We start from the raw sequence: 23,428 nt of genomic DNA on the forward strand, positions 1-23,428 counted from the left end.
AGTAAAACATAATAAAGAATCTCTGCCCCCTGGACTTTGCTGTTGTTGGGGCCTGCTGAGCAGGTGAGGGTGCAGAGATGTGGTCTCAAGATGGATTTGGTGACTAATCCATCTGGTAGTTGGTTTTCTCTCTGGATGCTTTACTGCTTCCAACTTCCACTACCTGCATATCCTTGCCCAAAGCACTGGTTTGTGGCTTACCACAGTTACCAAATGAGGAAACTCAGAAGTCCACCAGGCTTTCGTTCAGGTGTTCATTGTAGGAAGAAGATCTTTTGGGGGGTACTATATGAAAGGAAGAAACAAGCTTGAGAGGATTAAAAACATGCTACTCAATTTTTATACTACAGTAGTGCTTTCTTCTCCAAATTCCACAGAAGGAGGCTTGCCAAGTTTGGGCTTTATTTCTCTCCCCGCCTCCCCAGCGGGGACACACACACACACACACACACACACACACACACACACACACACACACACACACACACACACACACACACACTGCGTCTTGCTTTGTTTCTATGTCTTCTGCCTTCCATCCCTCCCTCCCTCTCTATATATGTGTTCCTGTTCTATTCTAGTACACATTTTAATGAAGGAAGCTATGCTATCTAAAGTACAGTCTTGAAGTGCCAGCAAATGATACTGGGGATGTATTTGGTAGCAGCCAAGTTCTGTTTTCTGAATCCTTCCTGTAAGGATGCTAAATTTATCCCTTCCTCCTCCTCCTTTTATATTCAGTTGCCATAACAACCTGTTGCTACTTATGAGAAACTGAATTTAGAGAGCCTGGTAGGGAAGGGGCTATGTAGAGTTAGTGAGAGTGATAGTAGTAGCTAGATGGGACCTTGGGGTCATCTAGTCTGACATTTTCATTTTACCGTTGAGGAAACTGAGACCCAAAGGGGTTAAATGACTTTGTCAAAGTCACATAGGTAGTGACTAACAGAACTGGGTTTAGCCCTTTGTTTAGCTAAGACCTTTAAAATAACCTGCCCTTATAGAATTTTCCATCTATGGAGACATAACAAATATGAAGATAGCTCTTAATTCAGGATGATACCTGATGTGTGTGCAAGAGTATGTGTGAAGACCAGCAGGAGGGGAAGGAGGAGATTCAGGGAAGACTTCTCAGAGAAGGTAGAGGTTGGGGAGAATGGCATTGTGAGCACAGCAAACATCTCTGGGGAAAACATGGTTGCTGGGAAATTCAGAGCAAGTTTGGGAGATGGTGGGTATTCCAGTTCAGTTGGAGGACAAATAACATGGAGGGAGGCAATATGAGCTAAGACTTAGAAAACAGGGCCGTACCACATTGAACAAAGCCTTGAATGCCTGGCTAAAGAGCTCAGACTTTAATTATATCATGAGAGGCTGATGATTATTGCATTAGGGAAAAGTTAAGAAACACATAGATTTAATGGTTGGCCATATTGGGGGGGTTCTGTTACCTCATCTATAGATAGTTCAATAAACTGGTTGTTGGTATATCCCTCTTTCTTTGCTAACAAGTAAAGCCTGGGATCCTAGCACAGCAGTGCTTGTAAAGGTCTTGCTCTTTTTCTCTGGGCAGGAGCTGGCTAGTGTTCTCCTTATCTTTGGCTCTCCTCTTGGATGTTAAATTTAGATACCCTTGGTGTGTGGTTGGAATATTGCAAAAATTTGGTGCCATGTGGCCTATGGCCTTTTCCCATTCTTGGCCTGTTGGAATGCAGCGAAGGGAGACTTCCCAAAGGCCACAGATCCTCTACAAAGAGTTGCTAACATGGGCTGGCCAGCACTCACACTGATATCATTAAGTCACTGGCAGAGAGGGACCTGGTTGTTACATAAAACAGATGAGCTTCTTTGGGGAAGCTTTGCTCACAAAATTTGAAAACAAAAACTGGCTCACTCAGAGAGTCCTTTTCCCCTGGCCTTGATGGTTTTTTTCCCTTTCCATTTGTTTTGATTCATTGTCTCCTTTTCAGGAAATTCAGTATTTGCTTGTGATGTACAGGGTTCTGTCAGGTACAGGTGAGGTACAGAGATAATTAAGACTTAGGCTCAGCCCTTGAGAAGTCCATTATGGGGTGACATAGAGGCACTGTGTTAGGTTGGATAGAAAGCTGGGCATAGTTGGAGCTAGGAAGACCTGGCTTCAGACATTTAGCAGCTGTGTGACCCTGGGCAAGTCACTTAACCTTTCTTGGCCTCAGTTTCCATACTTGCAAAATGACCCAACTTTTGAGGTCCTTTCTAGAGCTATGATTCTATGATTATAGAAAGACTTATAGAGCTAAAGCTGGATCAAACTTCTAAGCTCCTCAGTTTACAGATGAGGAAACTGAGGCCCTTGAGATTTAGATAGCTTGTTCAAGATCTTACAGATAATAAGCATCAGAATCAGGATTTGAATCTAAGACCTTTGACTCTGGTGCCAGTTCTGTTTATACTGTATCCTGGGAGGGAGGATGGAAATTATAGAAACTTGTGGAAAAGATATAGCATTTGCTCTGGACTTGAGAAACTGATAGCATCTGAAATCTCAAAGGAAGATGTTCAAAACACAGAAAACTACAAAGTAAAAGGATGGAGGTGGGAAAGAAAGGGCAGATTTGTTTAGGGACTAGCTGGTTGATAGGGTCCTAGGCATCTGAAAGCAACTTCGTTATGTAGTTGAGTGAGCCTCACACGTCAATGTCAGGACCCTTTTACGCTCCCTAGTGAGTTTTTGTTTATGTAGGGTCTATCCAGGGATGTACTGGTGAATGTCTAACAATCAGCTCTTTGGGAAAAGAAAGATTTTTACAAGACACACTTTAAAATTTAACCTGTATTAATAACATTTTCTCCATCGCTTAAGTCTAGACAGTCAGCAAAATAAGCCAAACCCTGATTTGTAACATTTGCTGATTTCCAAGGTGTAAAGGCTCACACTGAAAATTTAATGATCAGCTGTTGTGAGCTGGTATGGACTGGCTGCAGCACATCCCTGGTTTATAGCTATCAATATTTGTTGCATTAGAAATTAAAATTTCCTAGAATTATTATGAAAATTGTTCTGACCTTGTAGACCTTCTATAAAGGAATCAAGAACCTCCCCCCTTCCCCCCCCCGGGATCATTTCACCACATTTTGAGAATTGCTAATAGTCCAACCTCCTCATTTTATAAATGAGGCAGCTGAAGGCCAGGAAGTCACCCAGGTGGTATCAGAGGAAGGATTTGAACCTAGATCCTGACCCCAGAGCTCTCCTATTCTTTTCCCTATACTTTGCTGTACAAAGTCAGAAGCAACCTAAGAGAAAGATATTAGGTGGAGGAAAAGCTCATTTGGGTGAGGCAGAGATCAGGTAACATAACCCCCCAATGTGGCCAACCAGATTAAAATATAATTGGAAAATGTTTAACAGAATAAATAAAAAATGCAGTACAATAAAGATAGTGTTAATTTGTTGTTTTCTAAGTCAGCGAGGCCTTCGGGGATCCTTTTGTGTTGGAATTTGACACCATCGATCTTGTCTAACTTATTTTATAAGTGAATGAAGTGAGGCCAGAAAAGGTTGTGACGCGTCCAAAGGCACTAGCAAATAAGCAGAGCTAGAATCACATGGCCACGACCCTTGTTGAGACCCTCGTGGACTATTGCAACAGACTCCTAATTGTTCTCTTTCCTTCAGGTCTCTCCCCATCTTCCACACAACTGACAGAATGATATGCTTTTTTGGGGGGCAGGGGTGACAGTCGGAGTCACCTGACTTGCCCATGGTCACACAGATAGTGTCTGAGGCCAGATTTGAACTCGGGAAGATGAGTCTTCTGACTCCAGGTCCAGAGCTTAATCCATTGCACCATCTAGCTGCCCTCCTTGTTCCATTATATCTTCACACTTAACTTCTCGGTTTGACTCCCCTAAGTGATGCAGGAGATAGAGCGCTGAAACTCAGGGCCTCTGGACTCTAGGGCCGGTGCTGTATCCACTGTACCACCTGGCTGACCCAAGAATGATGTTCTTAAGACACAGATCTGACTGTGCCATTCTCCTGCTTAGAAAGCCCCAGCAGCTCCAGAGTAACTAACATCAAATACAAATGCCTCTCTTTGGCATAGAGCCCATTACAAGAGCGGGCTGCCTTTTCAGACTTCTTAGACATAATTCCCCTCCAGGTGCTCTGTGGTCCAGATAAACTGGCCGACTAGCTGTTCCTCAAATTCAGGATTCCATTTCCCCAAATCCTCGCCTTGGCACAGACTGTCCCTGAATGCCTGGAATGCTCTTCATCCTTACCTCAGCTTCTTAGAATCCCTGGTTCCTTTCGAAGGTCAGCTCTCCTGTCATTTCCTACTCAAGGGCTTTCCGGATCTCTGCAAGGTGGCCACTTCGATTATATCTCATTCCCACGTTATTCAGCGTTATGCTTAAGCATGTTATTTCTTCCATTAGAATGTTCGAGCCTCGACTTAAGTACCATTTTTGTTTTTAATAGCCCCTGGTCCAAGTGCAGGGGCTGGCACTTAGTAAATATTTGTTGGTTTATTGATTATTTTATTCAGGTTCTAAATGAATGGGCAGCTAGGTGGCACTGTGGATAAAGTGCTGGGCCTGGAGTTGGGGAGACTCAACTTGGTGCATTTAAATCTGTCCTCAGACTCTTAGTAGCTGTGTGACCCCAGGGAAGTCACTTAACCCTGTTTGCTTCAGTTTCCTCATCCCTAAAATGAGCTGGAGAAGGAAATGGCAAACCACTCTAGTACCTTTGCCAAGAAAACCCTAAATGGGGTCATGAAGAGTTGGACACAACTGAAAAAGGACCTGACGACCACGAAAGGAATAGGCCTGGATTTGTGAAGCATGTCCGTGATGGAGGGAAGAGGAATGAAATAAGCATCTATTACGTGCCTCCTATGTGCCAGATGCTTTGTTAAAGTTCTTTACAAATATTATCTCATTTGATCCTGAGATGAATAAAAACCTGAGAGACAGAGTTTCTGGGTAATTAATCAATTTATTAATTAGGCTAACCAGCAATTAGTGTAGATCTTGAAGCTCCTTAAATCCCTTCTGAAAGGGAATGCCTCCGACTCAACCCTGATTAGTGGGCATTTAATGAAGAGGTGGGCTAAAAGTCTTTTTCTTCTGCTTGCTCAGCAGCCTCAAGGCATGTGGGCTAGGGGAAGCCATCTCCATCCAGACCTCTCTAGCTAGTTTTCTCATTCCGACCTTAGTCGCCAAGGACTGGGTGTTTCGCTTCCATGCGAAGGCTCACCCAGACTGGACTCTAGAATTCTAAACCAGGAATTAGGTCTCCCAGTTGGGTGGAGTCCCACCCAACTATGGCATATATGCCTTGAGGACTAGCAGCGAATCTCATCGCTCTGCCATGCCCTTCCCAGACTTACTGACCTTTTCAGGAGATGGGTTTTAACAGAAATAAGAAGAAAAGGGTGAGTCACAAATTAATAATTAATTATTAATTTAATAGTATCATATTATAATGTGCGTAGTATAGTATATATGCAGCACAGTATGTATAATTATATAATAGTATAATATCAGTTTCTCTCAATGTCTCTCAATCCTCACAACAAAGCTAAGAGGTAGCTGCTGTCATTATAGAGGCAAACAGCTAGTAAGTTCTTGAGGCCTGATTCCAGAGCCACTGTGCCAGCTAGCTGCCTCATTATTTTTAGATTCAGTAATAATCACCAAATAATTATTCAACCAGTTATTAATAGAATGATATAATAAAATTACTCTTATTTTAAAAATTTCATTAACATTTTCAGTTTGAGAGCATTACTTCCTGCTACTTAGGGTGGGTTTCACCTCATCTCATGTCCGAGTATCCTGGAGAATAAAGTTGAGTTCTGGGATAATTTGGGAATTCTTTTTTTCCATCATGGGCATTGATTCACAGGAGGAAAAACAGCAGTGTTCATCAGATAGACAAGGGAAAAACAAAAATCTGGGCTTGTGCCCAAGATTAGAAAATGAATTGTTGGTTGGCATGCCAGTGCCAAAATTTCCCTGCCTCTTCCTTTTTTACACATTTGAATGACTAATGGTGTTAGACCCTATTCAATAAAAATGCCATTAAAAATATGGAAGTTCCTGTTTTCTAGCTATGTTCACAGAACCTGTGATTTATTTGCTATAGGACACTCCCAATGGGGAAACTCCCTTTACCAATGCAGATGACTGCCTGCTCTACAATTTATAGTCTTAATTCTAGCCTGGGGCAGGAAGAACTTAACACACTCTGGGGTTATACAACCAGAATGTATATTTCTGAGAAGATTTGAATCCTGGTCTTATGACTCCTTCTCTCTCTCTCTCTCTCTCTCTCTCTCTCTCTCTCTCTCTCTCTCTCTCTCACATTTGTTTTTGTGTTTTGAGGAGGCAGTCAGGGTCATACAGCTAGTAAGTATTTGAGACTGTATTTGAACTCAGGTCCTCCTGGCTTCAGGACCCTGCACCTAGTTGCCCCTTCTGACTCTTTTTCTAAAAATATTTTGCCCTGAGCTGAATAAAATTAAAGAATGAGTCAGATACAGGTGGGCATCTGGATGGTGCAGTGAATAGAATGCTGGGCCTGGAGTCAGGAAGAGTCATCTTAATAGTTGTATGACCCTGGGCAAGTCACTTAACCCTGTTTGCCTTAATTTCCTCATCTGTAAAATCAGTTGGAGAAGGAAATGGCAAACCAGTCCAATATCCTTGCTGAGAAAACCTCAAATCGGGGTGACAAAGATTGGACATGACTGAAATGACTGAATACTTTATCAAAATTAAACACTTATATGTTAGGCACTGTGCTGAAGTGCGTTACAAATATGAGTAGGACAAGACTGAAAAAAACAAAATCGTGACTGAGTGACAACTACAGATACTGGCCCTTGACCTGTAGTTCCTCCCCCAAACGTAGCCCTTCTCCCACCTATCTGCTTTATTTTGGAACCTTCCTCATTTCATAGTTTGAGCTTTAAGAAGCCAGGGACCGTTTTTACCTCCTTTTATATGCCTACGTAGAGATGAATACATTATGGTATTTTCATGACCAGGAATGCTGTTTACAGAGCCTGGGGTGTCTGCTAGTCTCCTGTGGTCTATGAGAAGTTCAAGGTGGGAAGAAAGGGGAGCATGAAGATGGAAGGAGAGTTAAGTGTTTGTAGTAGTCAAGGCTGCATTTATTCCTGCAATATGTCTCCATTTTTTGATAGGAGGCCAAGAAGAAGTATGATAAGGAAACAGAGAAGTATTGTGGTGTCTTGGAGAAACACTTGAACTTGTCTTCCAAGAAGAAGGAAGCTCATCTTCATGAGGTAAGGCTGTCATCAAAACTCTTGGTTTTCAGAGGAAAGATGGATATACTTTAATCTTTTGGGGGTATATTTTAATTTCTTATGGGCAAATCCTGTTAGACTTTTCGTGACATGGACTGACCCTGTCCTTAATAATATGAGAATTCTTTCTTAAAGTAAAATCTTATTTTCTGTTTTTCTCAGAACATTGCTTCGTTAAAAACTCAGATTTTGTGCCTTAAAAATATCTTCTCCCTATACCAGTCTTTTCATAGGGTCTGGTTGTTATAGATCTATTTTTTTTAAGCATACTTTGGCATTTAAATCTGATCCCCTAGTAGAATGTAAGCTTTTTGAGAGCAATAACTGTTTAATATTTAACTTTGTATTCCTAACACTTAATAATTACTTGCTGATTGATTGATTCTCCACCACAGATCAGTTGCTGTTTTTAAGCATTTGATGTGATCCATGGGGAGTTACATTCCTTGCATTCATTTGTAACAATGTAACAAACTTTCTCCTGTTCTATGCCAACCTCTACGGGGACAAAGACAAAAATGAAGAATATTCCTGTGCAGCAGTGGGAGTGTGAGACATAGGGAAACAACAAGACGTACATAGCTAGTTATTTGAATAAAAATGTTTAGAAAGGCGTTTCTGGGAGGATGTGAGCACCTGGGGAGAGGGAGGAATCCAGTAAGTTTCCTTTAGGAGGTGGCACCTTGAGCTGAGTTTTGAAGGAAGAAAAGGATTTTGTGATGTGGAGGAGAGCAGCGAAACGTAATCTGGTCATGGGACACAGCTGGTGCAAATGTCTGGAGATGAGAGATGGCAGACTGTTGGTGAGGAATAGAAAGCAGGCTGGTTTGGCTGGAATGTGTCGAGTATGTGAGAGAGGAGAAAGATGTAATTAGCTGGAGAGATAGGTGAGAGACAGATTGCAGAGGTCTTTAAAAGCCAAACAGGAGAGTTTGTATTTTTTATGCTTTGAGGCAGGAGAGAGTCACTGGAGCTTTCTGAGGGCATGTTTCTACCTGTGCTTTTGGTAATAGCATTCTGGCAGCTGTGTGGAGGATCAAGGAGTGAAGGGAAGAGAAAGGAATAAACGTTTATATAGCACCTACTGTGTGCCGGGCACTGTATAAAGTTTTTAAAAAAATTTTGTCTCATTTGATCCTAAAAACAGCTCTGTGAGATCGGTGCTACCATTTTATTCATTCATTCATTCATTCATTTATTTTAATTTTAATATTATATATTTTCCCAAGTAAATGTCAAAATTATTTTTTAACCTTCGTGGTTTAAAAAAACAATTTTGAGTTCTCAATTCCTTTCCTCCTTCAATCCTCTTTCCCATTGAGAAGGCAAGCAGTTTGATAAAACATATACGTGTTGTCATGCAAAACATATTTTCATATTAGTCATATTGTGAGAGAAAACAGACCAAAAAAAAAAACACCCAAGAAAAATAAAGTTAAAAAAGCATGCTTCGAACTTCATTACAGTTCCATCAGTTCTTTCTCTGGGGCTGGATAGTATCTTTCATAACTGTCTTGGATCTCTAGGTTGCTGAGACTAGCTGAGTCATGCACAGTTGATCATCCTCTGATATTCTTGTTGCTGTGTACGATGTTCTCCTGCTTCTGCTCATCTCACTCTGCATTAGTTCCTTTAAATCTCCCCAAGTTTTTCTGAAAAGCATCCTGCTAATTTACTTACAATGCAGTAATATTCCACCATCATCTTGTGCTGAAACTTGTTCAGCCATTCTCCCCTTGATGGGCATCCTCTTAATTTCCAGTGCATTGCTGCCACAAAAAGAGTGGCTGTAAATATTTTTATACAAATAGATCCTTTTCCTTTTCCTTTCCTTTTAAAAATTTTTTTTATCTCTTTAGGATAAAGACCTAGTAATGGTATTACTGGGTCAAAGGTATGCACTATTTTGTAGCCTTTCAGACATTGTTCTAAATTTTTCTCCAGAATAGTTGTATTAATTCACAACTCTACCAACAGTGCGTTAGTGTCCCAATTTTCCCACATTTCCCTCCAATATTTGTCATATTAGCCAATCTCTTAGGTGTGAGGTGATATCTTGCATTTTTCTAGTTGGTAGTGGTTTAGAAAACATTTTTTATGTGACTATAGATAACTTTGATTTCTTTATCTGAAAACTGCCTGTTTGTATGATTGGTGCTATTAGTATTTCCATTTTACAGATGAGGAAACTGAGGTAAACAGGTTAAGTGATTTGCCTAGGATCATACAGCTAGTAAATGTCCGAGGCTGGATGTGAACTCAGGTCTTCCCGACTGCAGGCCTGCTACTCTATCCACTGTGCTTCCCAGCTGCTTCAACTTGAGACCTGGGAAGGCAGTTGTCTGATGAAGGCCCGATCTACGGTAGTGTCTATGGAAAAAAGGAAGGATATGAGGCATATTGGGGAGGGAGAGTCAGCAAAACTTGGCTACTGATTGAGCCCAAGGAGGTGTCATTTTTCAGTTGTTGTCTTTCAAGTGGAATGACAATTTGACCTCACTGCTCCACGTGATGAGTTTTTGACTGAGTTGCCTGTTTCTTGTTAGCATAAATGCTGAAGGTAGATGCTCGTCTTCATCTCTAAATTCTGTGCCTCCTTGCAAGATGGTAATTAATGATAATTAATTTTATCCTGAGAGGTTTTATCAGAGACAGTGGGGCTGAGCACTTGGTCCACAGTAGACCTGATCATTTCAAGGGTTGTTCAGTTAGAATCCACTTTGTTAAATATCCTCGAGCCAAGTCTCTTACTTTATTCCTTAGTTCTGTCCTCTGAAATGGTAACACAGATAGTTGATCTAGTTTGTGTGTGGAATAACTAGCAAATTAGAGCTGGAATTAGGGGATCTGAGTTAAAATCCCAGATCTTAATAATAATAACAACAACAATAATGATAACAATAATAACTTACATTACCTTAAGGTCTTCAAAGAGTTTTATAAATATTATCTCATTTTACCCCCATAACAACCCTGGAAGGCAGGTACTGTTATCCTCATTTTACAGAGGAGGAAATCGAGGCAGACAGAGGGTAAGTGACTTGTTCACACAGCTAGCTGGATTTAAACTTGGGTCTTCCTGATTCCAATACTCTATCCACTGTGTCACCCAGCTGCCACAACTACCTTGTGTGATCTTGGACAAGTCACTTAAATCTCATGGCCTTAACTCCTCCTTTGTAAAATGAATAGGTTGGACTAGATAACTTCTGGGGTGCTTCCAGCTCTCAACTTATGATCCTGTATTGATTGAGGTTCTTTAAAAATGTACTTATTTAATTTTTAATTTATGGAATAAAACAAACATTTCTACAACATAATAAAAAAAGATCATTGCACATGAAACAGCAAATCTATTATGTACAACTTGCTATTCCTTTTAAATATATAATGGAGTTATCATGTAAGTTTCTTTTTTTTCCCCCGTCATCTCTACTCCTTTCTTCCCCGCCGTAGAGATGGCTAGCTATCATTAGCAACAGATATGTTTATATATGTAAAATCATTCTATACATACTTCTATTTATCAGTTCTTTCTCTGAATACAGATAGCTAGCATCTTCCTTCGCACAGACTTTGTAGTTAATTTGGGTATTTATAATAGTCAAAATCACTTATTTACTCAAAGCTGTTCTTAAAACAGTATTGCTGTGGCTGTAGTCAGTGTTCTCTTGGTTCGTCTCATTTCACTCTTTATTATTTTGTGCAGAGTATGTCCATGTTTTTAAGAACTTTTGAGGACAAAATGAAAAAAAAACCCACAAAATTAATTCACTACCATCATCTAACAAGGATAGAGTGCGTATTGTGTAAAGCAGTACTGTTGGAGATACAAAAGAAGGTCTACCATTTCCTTATCTTAGGGGTAGTCTGCAAGGCCATATATAGATGAAATGAATTCATACTTTTCCGGTAACATGGGATCTGAGATCAAATCCTGTCTCTAATTTCTAGCTGCCACCTTTGATTTTGTCAGCTGGCAGTATTCTGAGATCAAAAACCAACAGTAAATTATCCTAGTAAGAGTTAGTCCCCTTGATGTCTGCAGACCTGTGTTTGAAAACTGCCTTTGATGCTCTGTGACCCCAACGAAACACCTACCCTTTCTGAACCCTTAGGATAACAATACCTGCATTCCTTATCTCTTGGGGTTTTCGAGAGATGAGTGCTTTGTTATCCTTAAAATGCTATATAAAGGTGAGTTATTAGCATTTTGCTTAGCTAATAATAATAATTCTGCCCCTAAACCATCCCTGCCTGACTCTGTATAGTTTCTGACACTTGAGAATTCTGAGATTCTTCAGGATGAGTGTTCCCTGTGGGTAAGTTGGAGATACAGTGGCCAAGAAATTCACAGTCCTGTAGCCATCCGTCATGTGAGGAGCCTCTTGACGTGTAGCTAGGGCGGTTCCCGGACAAGAGAATGTGAACTCAAAATGGGAGGTAGTAGAAAAATTACTGGACTGCACTGTGGAGTCAGAGGACCTAGGTTTCAGTTCTGGCTTTTCCACCTGTGTGACCTCAGGTAAATAAGTCACATACTCTCTTTCTTAGACAACTGCCTTCCAGCTGATCTCCTTGGCTCAGATTGAAGTAGCTAGGTGGCACAGTGCACACAACACTGGGCCTGGAGTTAGGAAGTGAGGAAGACCTTAGTTCAAATCTAGCCAAGAAATGTGACCCTGGGCACATCACTTAATCTCAGTTTGTGTAATCCTCATCTGTAAAATGGGGATAATAATTACACTTCTCTCCTAAGGTGGTTGTTAGGATTAAATGAAGTCGTATTCATCAAAAACACTTAGTGCTTGGCACGTTGTAGATGCTATATAAATGCTTATTCCTTTCCCTTCCCTTACCTAGAGGGAGGAGAAGGGCGTAAATATTGATTAAGTACCTGCTGTTTTCTAGGCACTGTGCTTTTACACATATTTTATTTTACATAAATTCTCTGTCAGATACATGTTTCTGTTGAAAAAAAAATATGTTCTGGCAATAGACATTCGTTATTCACCTTACAGGTTCATGGGACCGTGCTAGGTACATGTTTATTTCTCTAAAAGAGAGTTTGAACTAGCTCCATTTTGTGGAGTTTATGCAGTGACTGCCAGTGTTCTCTAAATCAGTTCCCCACATTTTAGTCCTTGTGCTGAGTGGCCTTAGGGCAAATTTCTTCATTTATTTGGGCTTCCACATCCTCTTCTATAAAAGGGGTTGCTAGATGATCTTAGATCCCTCCCAGTGCTAATACAGTGATTCTGTGTTCCTAATAGTGCTTTTGTTGGAATAAAGGGATTAGTAGAATTGTTCTCAGGCTTTGATCTATCAGAGAGAAGGAATTGGGTGGTAATTAGCTATTCTATAATAATTATGACTAGTCTTTAGTGCTTTTAAGGTTTGCAAGGTGGTGGTTACAAATATTATTTCATATCAACTTTGAGGTAGGTGCTGTTATTACCCCCATTTTACAGATGAGAAAACTGACTTCCTCAGGGTCACCAAGTTGTTAAGTGCAGGAGGCAATTGGATTTGAACTCAGGTCTTCCTGTCTCTAGGTCCAGGGCACTATCCACTGTACCACCAAGCTGCCTCTGCCTAGCTACATCATGGCCGTGAGCAAAAAGGTGTGAAACAGTGGTGATATATCATCTGGTCCTAAGAGAACATTGAACATTCAGAGTACTAAGTCTGTATTGATCAAATGAAATAATAATTGTAAAGCAATTAGCACAGTTCCTGAAAGATTATTAAGTGCTATATTTAGCCATTCAGTCAATAAACATTTATTAAGCACCTATATACGTGTTAATTATCATTAATTATTGTCTTCAGGGAAGAAATGTTCAGCTTGCCAGTGAATCTCAGACTGAGAATAGGTAGCTCTTGCATGTTGATCGGTGTGATTTTTTTTTTCTCAAGGCAAGACACTGTATTGATCGTATATTGTGGCTAGGATAGGCAATTAAAATGAACCGTTACAAAGTTGGAAAAATTGCTTCTGAGATGGTTTGTTTGCCAGAATTGTTGGTTACCACTGCCATCTAGTGGTAGCAAGTGAAAACATCTCAGGCATTTCAATTGAGGGTTCATCCCATAAGGGATTTGATCTCTGAAGTATTCGAATTCTTAAGATTTGGTCCCAAGCAGCTAGTGATGTGGAGGGTAGGAGTGTTAGACTTGGGAAAACCCAAGTTCAAATCATGCCTCAGATACTTAACTAGCTATATGTTCCAGGGCAAGTCACTTAGCCTCCTTTCTCAGCCTCAGTTTCCTCATTTGTAAAATAGGGATAATAATAACAAACATCTATTTCACAGGGATGGTGTGAGGGTCAGATGAGCTCTATTGTGTGTAGAACACTTGGCAAAACTTTGTACCAAAGAAATCCCAGGTGACACAGTATAGTAAAAGGCCTAGGACCCAAGTTTCAGTTCTCTAATGACTACTTATTACTAGCTGTGTGAACTCACTGGTTCTCAATTTCCTTCTATGTCCAGTGCGTGTGCGTGTGTGTGTGTGTGTGTGTGTGTGTGTGTGTGAGAGGAGGGTGGTCAGACTAGAGGAGGAATTTTTAACCTGAAGTCTGTGAATATATTTTAAAAATATTTAGATAACTTTTGTTGTTATTCAGTCATTATTCAGTTGTGCCTGACTTTTTTTATGACCTCATTTGGGAATTCCTTGGTAAAGACACCGGAGGGGTTTGCCATTTTCTTTTCCAGTCATTTTGCAGATGAGAAAACCGAGGCAAACAGGGTTAAGCGACTTGCTTATCTCAAAGTCATGCAGCTAGTAAGTGTCTGAGGTTAGATTTGAACTTGGGAAGATGCGCCTGGGACCCCAGGCCCCGCACTCTACATACTGCACTAGCTGAGCCCTGGTTGGTAGGTGCTGTTATTCTCCTCCTCATTTTACAGGCCAGAAGCCTGAGGCTGTCTCAGGTCAAACACTCTGGGTCTTCCTCAGTTCAAAGTCTGGTGTCCTATCCATAATACCAAGTTGCCAATCTGAATTTGGTTCCTTACCTACCAAGTCAGGGAGTTGGACTGAATATTCTCTGAGGTCCCTCCCAGCTCTCAAATCTGTGATGGAAACTGTACCAGCAGCACCTTTGGTGTCCCGAAAAGCACTGTGGGAAAAAGTTTAGATGGGACGCAATCCCTGTCCTCATGGAGCTTATAGTCTAGTGGGTGGCATATGACATCTATACAAACGACCGGGATACAGAATAGTGTGTGAAAAAGCCAAGTGGCATAGCGGACAGTCACTTCACCTCCTTGTTCAGCCTTAATTTCCTCCATGATAAAATGGAGATAATAATACTCACAATATTATTATGAGGATCAAATAAGCTAATATATAAAGCAGTATGTATTAGCTTTTATCATAGCTGTTATTACTAATATTTCATTAGAGTAGCCATACAGTGTTCTAGGTGAAGTTCAGAGGGAGAAGGGCCACTGTTACTATTTGCAGGTAATAAGCAAAAGAAAGCTTTGTGGAAGAGCTGATATGAGTAAGGCCTTGTCATATCTATAGGAATTCAGTGGGTCTTTGGAGGAAAGAATTGGGATTGACAGAAGCAAAGGCAAGGAGGTAGGTGAGCACAGGGCATCCTCTAATTTACCCTACATATTGCTATGGACCAGGGCTTTATACACAACTTGTCCTTTTTTTTTTTTTAAGGCAATTGGGGTTAAGTGACTTGCCCAGGGTCACACAGCTAGTAAGTGTCAAGTGTTTGGTCTGAGGCTGGATTTGAACTCAGGTCCTCCTGACTTCAGGGCCGGTGCTCTATCCACTGTGCCACCTAGCTGCCCCCATGACTTGTCTTTAAAAAATATTTTGATAATTGTATTTAAAGATAGTCTCCTTTGTAATTTATATATTTTATGCTTTTAAAATCATTATTCTGAGAAGGGTTAGTTTTCACCAGACTGTCAAAAGGGTCCCAGGGCACAAAGAAGTTTAAACTGCTGGTCTAGACTTTTGGATTGATTATAGTCTATCTTCTGTAGTAGTTTGTTCTTTTGTTGGGGTCATGGCTTGTGTGTGTGTGTATGTGTGTGTGTGTGTGTGTACAGGTGGTGAATACAGCTGGAATGAGAAATGATGATTTGTGCATGTGTGTATATTTAATCTCTATATTCTCTGCTTACTTAGTGCTTTGCATATAATAGGGACCTAATAAATGTTATATTACTTGAATGAATGAATGAATGGTAGGAGTTACGTTGAGTCATCCCATACTTCAAGATGAGTTGGGTTATAGTAGTTGGAAATATGCTTCATTCCTTTAGCTTCATTGAGGGGCCTGGGCATTGAGAACCAGTATTTTATGATAGTAATGGAGCCACATTGAGGTCCAGACGTCATAGAATCTTAGATTTGGAAGGGCCCTCAGATAGGCCATCCAATTGAATTATGCCTGTCTGAAAATCCCTTCTATAATGTATCTGGCAACTAAGTGGTCTTAAAATGTGTCTCAGTTACTTTACAACTATAGAAATAGAGAAATCACTGTTTTCTTGTAGGAAAATACAAAAAATTGTGCTATGAATTCCTAGTTTGAGATTTTCAAAGTAATTAACGGCAAATAAATGCAGATGTTAATTTAGGAAATTCCTCTCATCCCAGTCAAATTGTACCATGAGACACTAACTCGATTTTATGTAGGCCTTGTACTCTGTCTCTATTGCCTTGCCCATAACCATTTCAAAGGTGCAGAACTGATGATGGGTTGAAGAGTTTGGAATCTTCTCTCTAGGAGTTCTTTTCGTAAGTAGCCACTTTCTAGAAGAGCGGTGGCCAGTCATCGACAAGCTAGGGTGCATATCAAATAAGAAGGAACAGAGAAGAGATCCTTTGGGAATCTTTGGGAAGGCGGCTTTGATCTTTAGAATCACAACAGATTGATTCTTTTTTGCTTACAGGACACTTCCTTATAGCTCCATCCCTGCAGGAGTAGGGCATTTCCCACCCTGGAGTTGAGCATTTTGCAAATCTGCAAAATGCCTTTAAATTTTTTTTTCCCCTGGTGCTGCAGTCAGTTTCCCAGGAGAGAGGGAGGGAAGCTGTACAGCAGAGGGGGTATGTGTGCCAATAACAGAGGGAATTGGGCTCCTGCTGTGAAGAGATTAAAGACAGTGTTAGCAGATGTTGACTGAGATGGCATTGGTCCAGCTGAAGTGCTCTCAACACAGTTATTATAACAGATAGGTTTAAGCCTTCCTGTGGAGTCTAATTCTGAACTTTGTGATATAATTCTCTTAGATATATTTGTTTGTATTAAAACGGGTTTCCCTTCCCTTTTTTCCTTTCCCTAGAAAAAGCTCTTAGTTGTAATGGAAGAGAAAAGAGTCAGAATTTGGAGTCAGAAGCTCTGGGTTTGAATCGTGGCTTTGCTTCTGTATGACCTTATGAGAGTCACTTTATTTTCTCCATCTCTAACATGTTGAAATTGTATTAGGTAACCTATAAGGCTCATTCCAGCTCTATACCTGTGATCTTGTGTTTTAGAGCCAGAGATCTGGGTTTGAATGCTGAATCTGTTACGTTTTAGGGACAGTAAGGTGATACAATACGTAGAGTGCTAAGCCTGGGGTCAGAAAGACCTGAGTTCAAATGTGACCACTGATACGTACTAGCTGTGTGACCCTGGCAAGTCATTTGTTACTCGCTGTTTGTCTCAGTTTCCTTATCTGTAAAATGAGGATAATAATAGCTCCCAAGGTTGTTGTGAGGATCAAATGAGGTAAGAATTGTAAAGTGTTTAACATATCACTTAGCACATAGGAAACACCATATAAATCCTGTTATTAGCATTTATTATTATTATTATTATTATTGTTGTTGTTGTTGTTATTTTGGTTGTGTAACTTTGGCCAAGTAGTAGTCTTGGTCTCAGTTTCTTCATTTGTCAATCGGTCAATAAGCATTTATTAAGTGCTTACTGTATTTTGGGCACTGTGCTAAGTGGTAGGAGTACAAAGAAAGGCAAAAAATGTTCCCTGCCCTCAAAGAGTTCCCATTCTACTGGAAGAGATAACATGCAAACAGCTACATATATATGGTGTAAGTGGAAGGTGATCTCAGAGGGAAGGTACTGGTAGTTAAGGAGGACCAGGAAAGGCCTCTGAAAGAAGGAAGCTTGGATAGGGGAGAATTCCAGGGGTGGGGCCGAGACCACTGAGTTGTATCGCCATGTGTGAAAAGCAGCAAGCAACCCAGGATAGAGAGAGAGAGAGAGAGAGAGAGAGAGAGAGAGAGAGAGAGAGAGAGAGAGAGAGAGAGAGAGAGAGAGAGACAGAGAGAGAGACAGAGAGAGACAGAGACACACACACACACACACGCACACAGAGTGTGTGTGTGAAAGAAATGGTCAGAGTTGTTTTTTAAGAAAACCATTTAGGAAGCCAAATAGAAGATGGAGTGGAGTGAGGAGACATTTGAGGCAGAGAGTCCAGCCAGCAGGCTGTGGTAATTGTCCAGGCATGAGGTGATGAGGGTCTGTCCCAGGGTGGAGCCAAAAGGCATGCATTTAAGAAATGTTGTAAACGTACTGATCGTAGCCCTTGAGAACACTTGGGGGTGGGGGTAAAATGAAGAAGCTGAAGCAGATCATCTCTATGGCCCCTTCTGGCTTAGATCTTCTGATTCCTAGGAGCTTCCGTTTCTATTTTTCTCCATAGTTATTCTCTGGCCCAGCTTTTATGTACAGATTCTAAAGTATATTCTTGAAAGAAGTTGTTAACATTGTTTGAAGTGAGTTGACCTCTTCAAGAGCATCACTGATAAACTCATCTTCTAATGTAACATACTCTAGTGTTTAATGTAGTGGAAGTCTTACCTCACACAGCTGGCCAGGTCATGGGGTTGGTATTTCTGCAGAAGGTTGGAGTCTACTTCTGGGATCTTTCTTTTGCAAGACTGCAAAGGCTTACTATAAATTATACAGTTACAGTAAAGTCGTACAAATTATACAAATAAAAAAAAGTTCATTGATATGTTTTGTTTTGACATGACTTTCATTTTGCAATATTGCCTTTCCTTGTTCCCGTCCTCTAGAGAGCCATTCCTTCTAACAAAGAATAAAAAGGGGAGAGGGAAAGCAGGTCAAGAAAACTAACCACACGTCAGTGGATTCTTAGAATAAATGCAGCATTTCATACCCTTAGTCACCTAGTCCTACGGAGAAGGGAGGAACATTTGTTCTCCTGTCTTTTCTTTGAAGCTGGACTTGATTATTACGATTACATAGTGTTCGATTTTGATTTCTTTTTTTGTTGCTCTTTTCACTTACATCGTGGTAGTCATTATGTCTTGTCTTCCTGCATATGTTTTCTTGACTTTGCAGCATTTCATAAAAATCGGCTTTTTCTCTTTAGTGTTCATTCTCATTGCTTTGTATGGAGCAGTAATATTCCATTATAAGAATGTACCACAAGTTATTTAATCATTTCCAAGTTAGTGGGCATCGACTTTGTTTCCAGTTCTTGGCTACCACAACAAGAGCTACAATAAATATTTTGGTGTGTTGAGGACAGTTGTTTTTGTCTTGACCTCCTCGAGGTTATGTGTCTAGAGGAAACTGACACTGAGAGGTAAAGGGACTTTCCCAGGATCACACAGCTAGTAAGAGTCTGGGGGCAGAATTTGAATTCAGACCTTTGTGACTAGCGTTGTATCCATAGCACCCCCTAGCTTGGTGTTTGGATCAGTTCACAACATTGTTTTAGTGTGCTTGTTTATCTATAGTGCCTCTTACATTGGGAATCTTCTTGGTCTTCTTCATCAAAATACATTACAGAAAATACAATGGCTTAACTGTAGTATAACAAAATGAAATTTTTTCTGTTTCCTAGCACAAGAACATTAGTTCCTATAGAAAAATTGTGATTTGATTGATTATTGTTGAAACGTAGTTTCAATGTAATGACATACATAGAAACAGTCAGGGAATGTGGTACCAGAGTGTCTTGGTCTGTTTCTTGGCCAGGAGAGTTCCAAATACTTTCTAATCAGTGGATTTTTTCCCGGTTGACTCTTTTTACTTGTCAGACCTTGGTGTAGCAGTTTTACTATACACACATCTGCATGCCTGTCATATATGCCTGCAGTTGGACGAGTCATAGGTCTACATATATGCAGTATTTAGGTGGCCAGTGGGTAGTGTGCACATCTGGGTTCCAGTATCACTTCTGACAACACCAGTGGTATGGCCATGGGCAAGTCACTTAATCTTTCTGAATTTCCATTTCCTTATCTTTAAAGTGGATATAATAATTCAGGTATCACTTTCCCCAGGGAGTCATAATGCTCAAATGGGAGAATAGAATATAAACCATTTTGCACATTTCAGAGTCATATGTATATCAGCTGTTAAAATGATAGAAAATAGACATAGACACATCTCATTGTGCAGGCATACACACACGCACACACGCATATAATGTGTGTTCACAGTGGATAAGGATATGGACATTGAATTTGAAAGGTAAGAGTAATCTGATTACTAGTCTTGAAGGAAAACTGACAATTTACCAGGTACAGGCTTTCATTTATTTATTTATTACTAAATGAATTAATAAATAATACAATACAATAACATATGATATAGACCTGGGACTCAGCTTCTTCCTCTGATAAATATTGCTTGTGTGACCCTGGTCAAGTTACTCAATTCTCTAGGCAATTCTGTATGTATATATATATATGTATGTGTGTGTGTGTGTGTGTGTGTGTGCGCGCGCACACAGTTGGTGAATTCAGCTGGAATGAGAAATGCTGATTTGTGAATAATATCTTAGTATATTTCTTGGCTAAGAGAGGTATAAATTTTTTCTAATTGTGGATATGCCGCTCATATTCATACATATCAGGGCAGCTGGGTGGCACAGTAGATAGAGTGCCAGGCCTGGAGTCAGGAAGACTTATCTTCCTGATTTCAAATCTGCTCTCAAACACGTACTAGCTATGTGACCCTAGGCAAGTTACTTAATCCTGTTTGCCTCAGTTTGGAGAAGGAAATGGCAAACTACTGTAGTATCTTTGCCAAGAAAACTCCAAGTAGGATCATGGAAGAGTCAGACGTGACTGAAAAATGACTGAACAAAAAAAACTAAACAAACAATATAAGATTTGCAAAGGACTTTACAAATATGATATCATTTTATCCTCACGATATCTTTGGGAGGTAGGTGCTATTACTACTCCCATTTTATAGATGAGGAAATGGAGGCAAACAGGGGTTAAGTGACTTGCCCAGAGTCACACTTCTAGCAAGTGTCTAAGGCTGGATTTGAATTCACTTCTTCCTTCCAGTGCTCTGATTCATACTGATAAGAAGTTTCCTCAGCAGGTGTTCCCTCTGACCAGTAAAATCACAGGTATAGACATTCCCCTAGCATGTACAGTTATCCCTTCCGCATTGCAGGGATTACAGGGATGGCAGCCCCGTGATCTGGAAAATCTGTGTAGCATTTTTTGTCTCTCCCTTTGTACCATAGAAGAAGTCTGATTTTTTTTCTTTTTCTTTTATGGGGTGTTTACAGTACCTTATTGTAAAATTTGGGTTAAGGATTTGTCTCTATATCATCTGTTGCCCTTTGGGTGTTCTCTGTGGCTTCTGCAAAACTCCCAAGAAATTCCTATTTAATTTCTTATGCTGACCTATAAAGCATCGAAACCATGATGGGGAAAATTGTGGTGTGGAAGGAATAACTATATTATTGAAGTGCTCACATGACATTGGTCGGGATAGTGTGAAAAAAACCCAAACCCTCTTAGGTTCTGGAAGTCTAGAACTGAGGCTCCTAACATGCGTGTGTGTGTGTGTGTGTGTGTGTGTGTGTGTGTGTGTGTGTGTGTGTGTGTTGTGTTGTCTGTGTGTGTGCGCATGCGCACGCGTGTGATATAAAACCTTAGGTTAAGAACTAACACCTTACCTAGTGTAACTCTTTGGCTCTCTTTGCGAGGGTGAGCAGTAGACTGCCTTTTTATTTCTGTATTTGAGTGCCGGGCCTGTGATGCTACCTTTTTCTTTTGTCACCGGTGAATGGGATTGGGTAGCGATTTCTGATTTTCTCTTGTGTCCTCTCTTCTTTGTAGGCAGACAGCCAGGTGGATCTGGTCCGGCAGCATTTTTATGAAGTCTCCCTTGAGTATGTCTTCAAGGTGCAGGAAGTCCAAGAAAGGAAGATGTTTGAGTTCGTGGAGCCTGTAAGTAAATACTGAGTATTTTAAGGGTGTGTGGAGACTATTAGTGGTTTGGAAATGGCTTTACATTTTTTGGGGAAGAAGTTGACTGGCACAGTTTTCCCATCCTAGCTAAGGTAATAATGAATCAGTATTCCATAGCAGATAATTACATTAACTTGGACTGTTGGTTACCCTTGGAGTAACATTGTACACTAGATTGTTCTGGTCCTGGCATGAGATAAACACTATTCCTAATGTAGGGTTGCTAAGCTGATTGACTCTTCTCTTGCCATCGAAGTATTAATTCCCCCTCACCTTCTCTCACACCTTTCTGAACCTTGAAAGTGCTCTTCCTTTGGTAAAAAACCAGCATATATTTCCAACTCATTCAACAAAACAATACACTACCACCAAGAGATAAAAGACGTAGGAGGAAGAAAAGGGTGAAACCTAGAAGCTTCCCTTCTCTTTCCTAGAATGGATTCTGAAAACACTTATTTCGCATGGTAATTCAAGAGAATAAGAAAATCTAGTTCTCATCATTCTTCAGCTGGGGAATGTGATTCCTAGCAACATATTTGTTATGAACTGGGCAGTTTGGAAGTTGGGTTATGTGGGATTTTGCACATAGTAGGAATTTTATAATGGTTGTATGCTTGAATGAGCCATGTAGTGTGGGGGGAAAACAACCCTTAGCTCATACAATTCTTTAATACTTATGATTTCATTTGGCTAGAGAAAACAACCCTTAGCCTATACGATTCTTTAGTGTTGGTGATTTCATTTGGATGTGCCCTTAATCCCAAATTCTGTTACCCTATTGCCTTGAGGCTTGACCCTTTGTGTCCTAAAGGTATCTTTGCGGCACCTTCTCACCACAGATTGTACAACCATCCAGCTAGTATGGGATTTCTGGTGCAGACCCTACGCTGGCATCTTCATTCAAATGGTATCCCTGTCTTCTGACTTTTTTCACTATGCCATGCCAATTTGGAATTCATATTCACAGTTATTTCCTATGTCAGGTAGAACCTTGGAACATGATAACTGGAGTTATTTCCATAATTTGATGATCCTTTGATCACATCAACATAAATATCTAATTGTATAAATTACAACCCATCCTCATCTTGTCATGTACATTATTTATGTCCTTTCCACAAGGTGTCTACCCAATGAGTAGGAACCTTCCTCCAGATGTCTTGGCGTTGCATGAGTTACACTGGCTCTCCGTCTGGTGTAACCTCACTCCACCTCCTTTTCTAGGCATACTTCTCTCCAATACTATGCTTTATGCTGCTTATTGTGAATAATTCTTCATTGGCTATGTGTTGCAGCCTATTTGTATATGCTTCTCCATTGTCCTCTGGATGACCTAGAGCTCTTAATTCTTTGGAGACTGTAGTATCCTTTCACTTGCAGTCATATGGCATCACAGGAAGAATATTGATGTTATAAAGATGGCTCTTTGTTTCAGGGAGAAGCTTTAGCCAGCAAATGCTTGGTCTCCTTGCCAAGTGCAGGGATATAGCAGCCAAAGGCAACACCGGTTTAGAATATAAACTCTTCAGTAACATTTTATAGAGGAGCATGGTGGAAGATTAGAAGCAGTTTTGCCTTGTAAAATAGTGAGAAGCAGTGGAGAGAAAAACAAATTCACAGGAAGTTTGGTGAGAGACCTAGCCAGTCCCCATCATCTAGATTCCCAATCAAGGAATCCAAGGGTGAAAATGGAAAGGAAGACGATGAACAGACTGAAAACAGGAAAGATCAAAAGATGTTTAAGCATTTCAAGGACAAGCTCTTTTCTTCAATTATAAAGAATCCAGCACATTCAGAATCTAAAACCACAGCCATAGATGCACAGCCCGAGGAAATAGAAACGATCGTAAAAGACAATAAGG

General features: G+C 40.4%; 1 protein-coding gene across 4 annotated transcripts in view; it reads left to right on the forward strand.

The window, feature by feature from the left end:
* The window catches only part of ARHGAP26 (Rho GTPase activating protein 26), a 528,120-nt gene that overhangs the window by 148,682 nt on the left and 356,010 nt on the right, over nt 1-23,428 (forward strand). For all 4 annotated transcript variants that reach the window (XM_078150504.1, XM_021004972.2, XM_078150503.1 and 1 more), the window contains exons 5-6: nt 7,203-7,304; nt 21,435-21,545. In XM_078150504.1, coding sequence (XP_078006630.1) covers nt 7,203-7,304; nt 21,435-21,545 — 213 coding nt within the window. The remainder of the gene's footprint in view (nt 1-7,202; nt 7,305-21,434; nt 21,546-23,428) is intronic.

The sequence above is a fragment of the Phascolarctos cinereus genome, unplaced genomic scaffold (genome assembly GCF_003287225.1).
Source record: "Phascolarctos cinereus isolate Bilbo 61053 unplaced genomic scaffold, phaCin_HiC Scaffold_2;HRSCAF=192, whole genome shotgun sequence".
NCBI lineage: Eukaryota > Metazoa > Chordata > Mammalia > Diprotodontia > Phascolarctidae > Phascolarctos > Phascolarctos cinereus.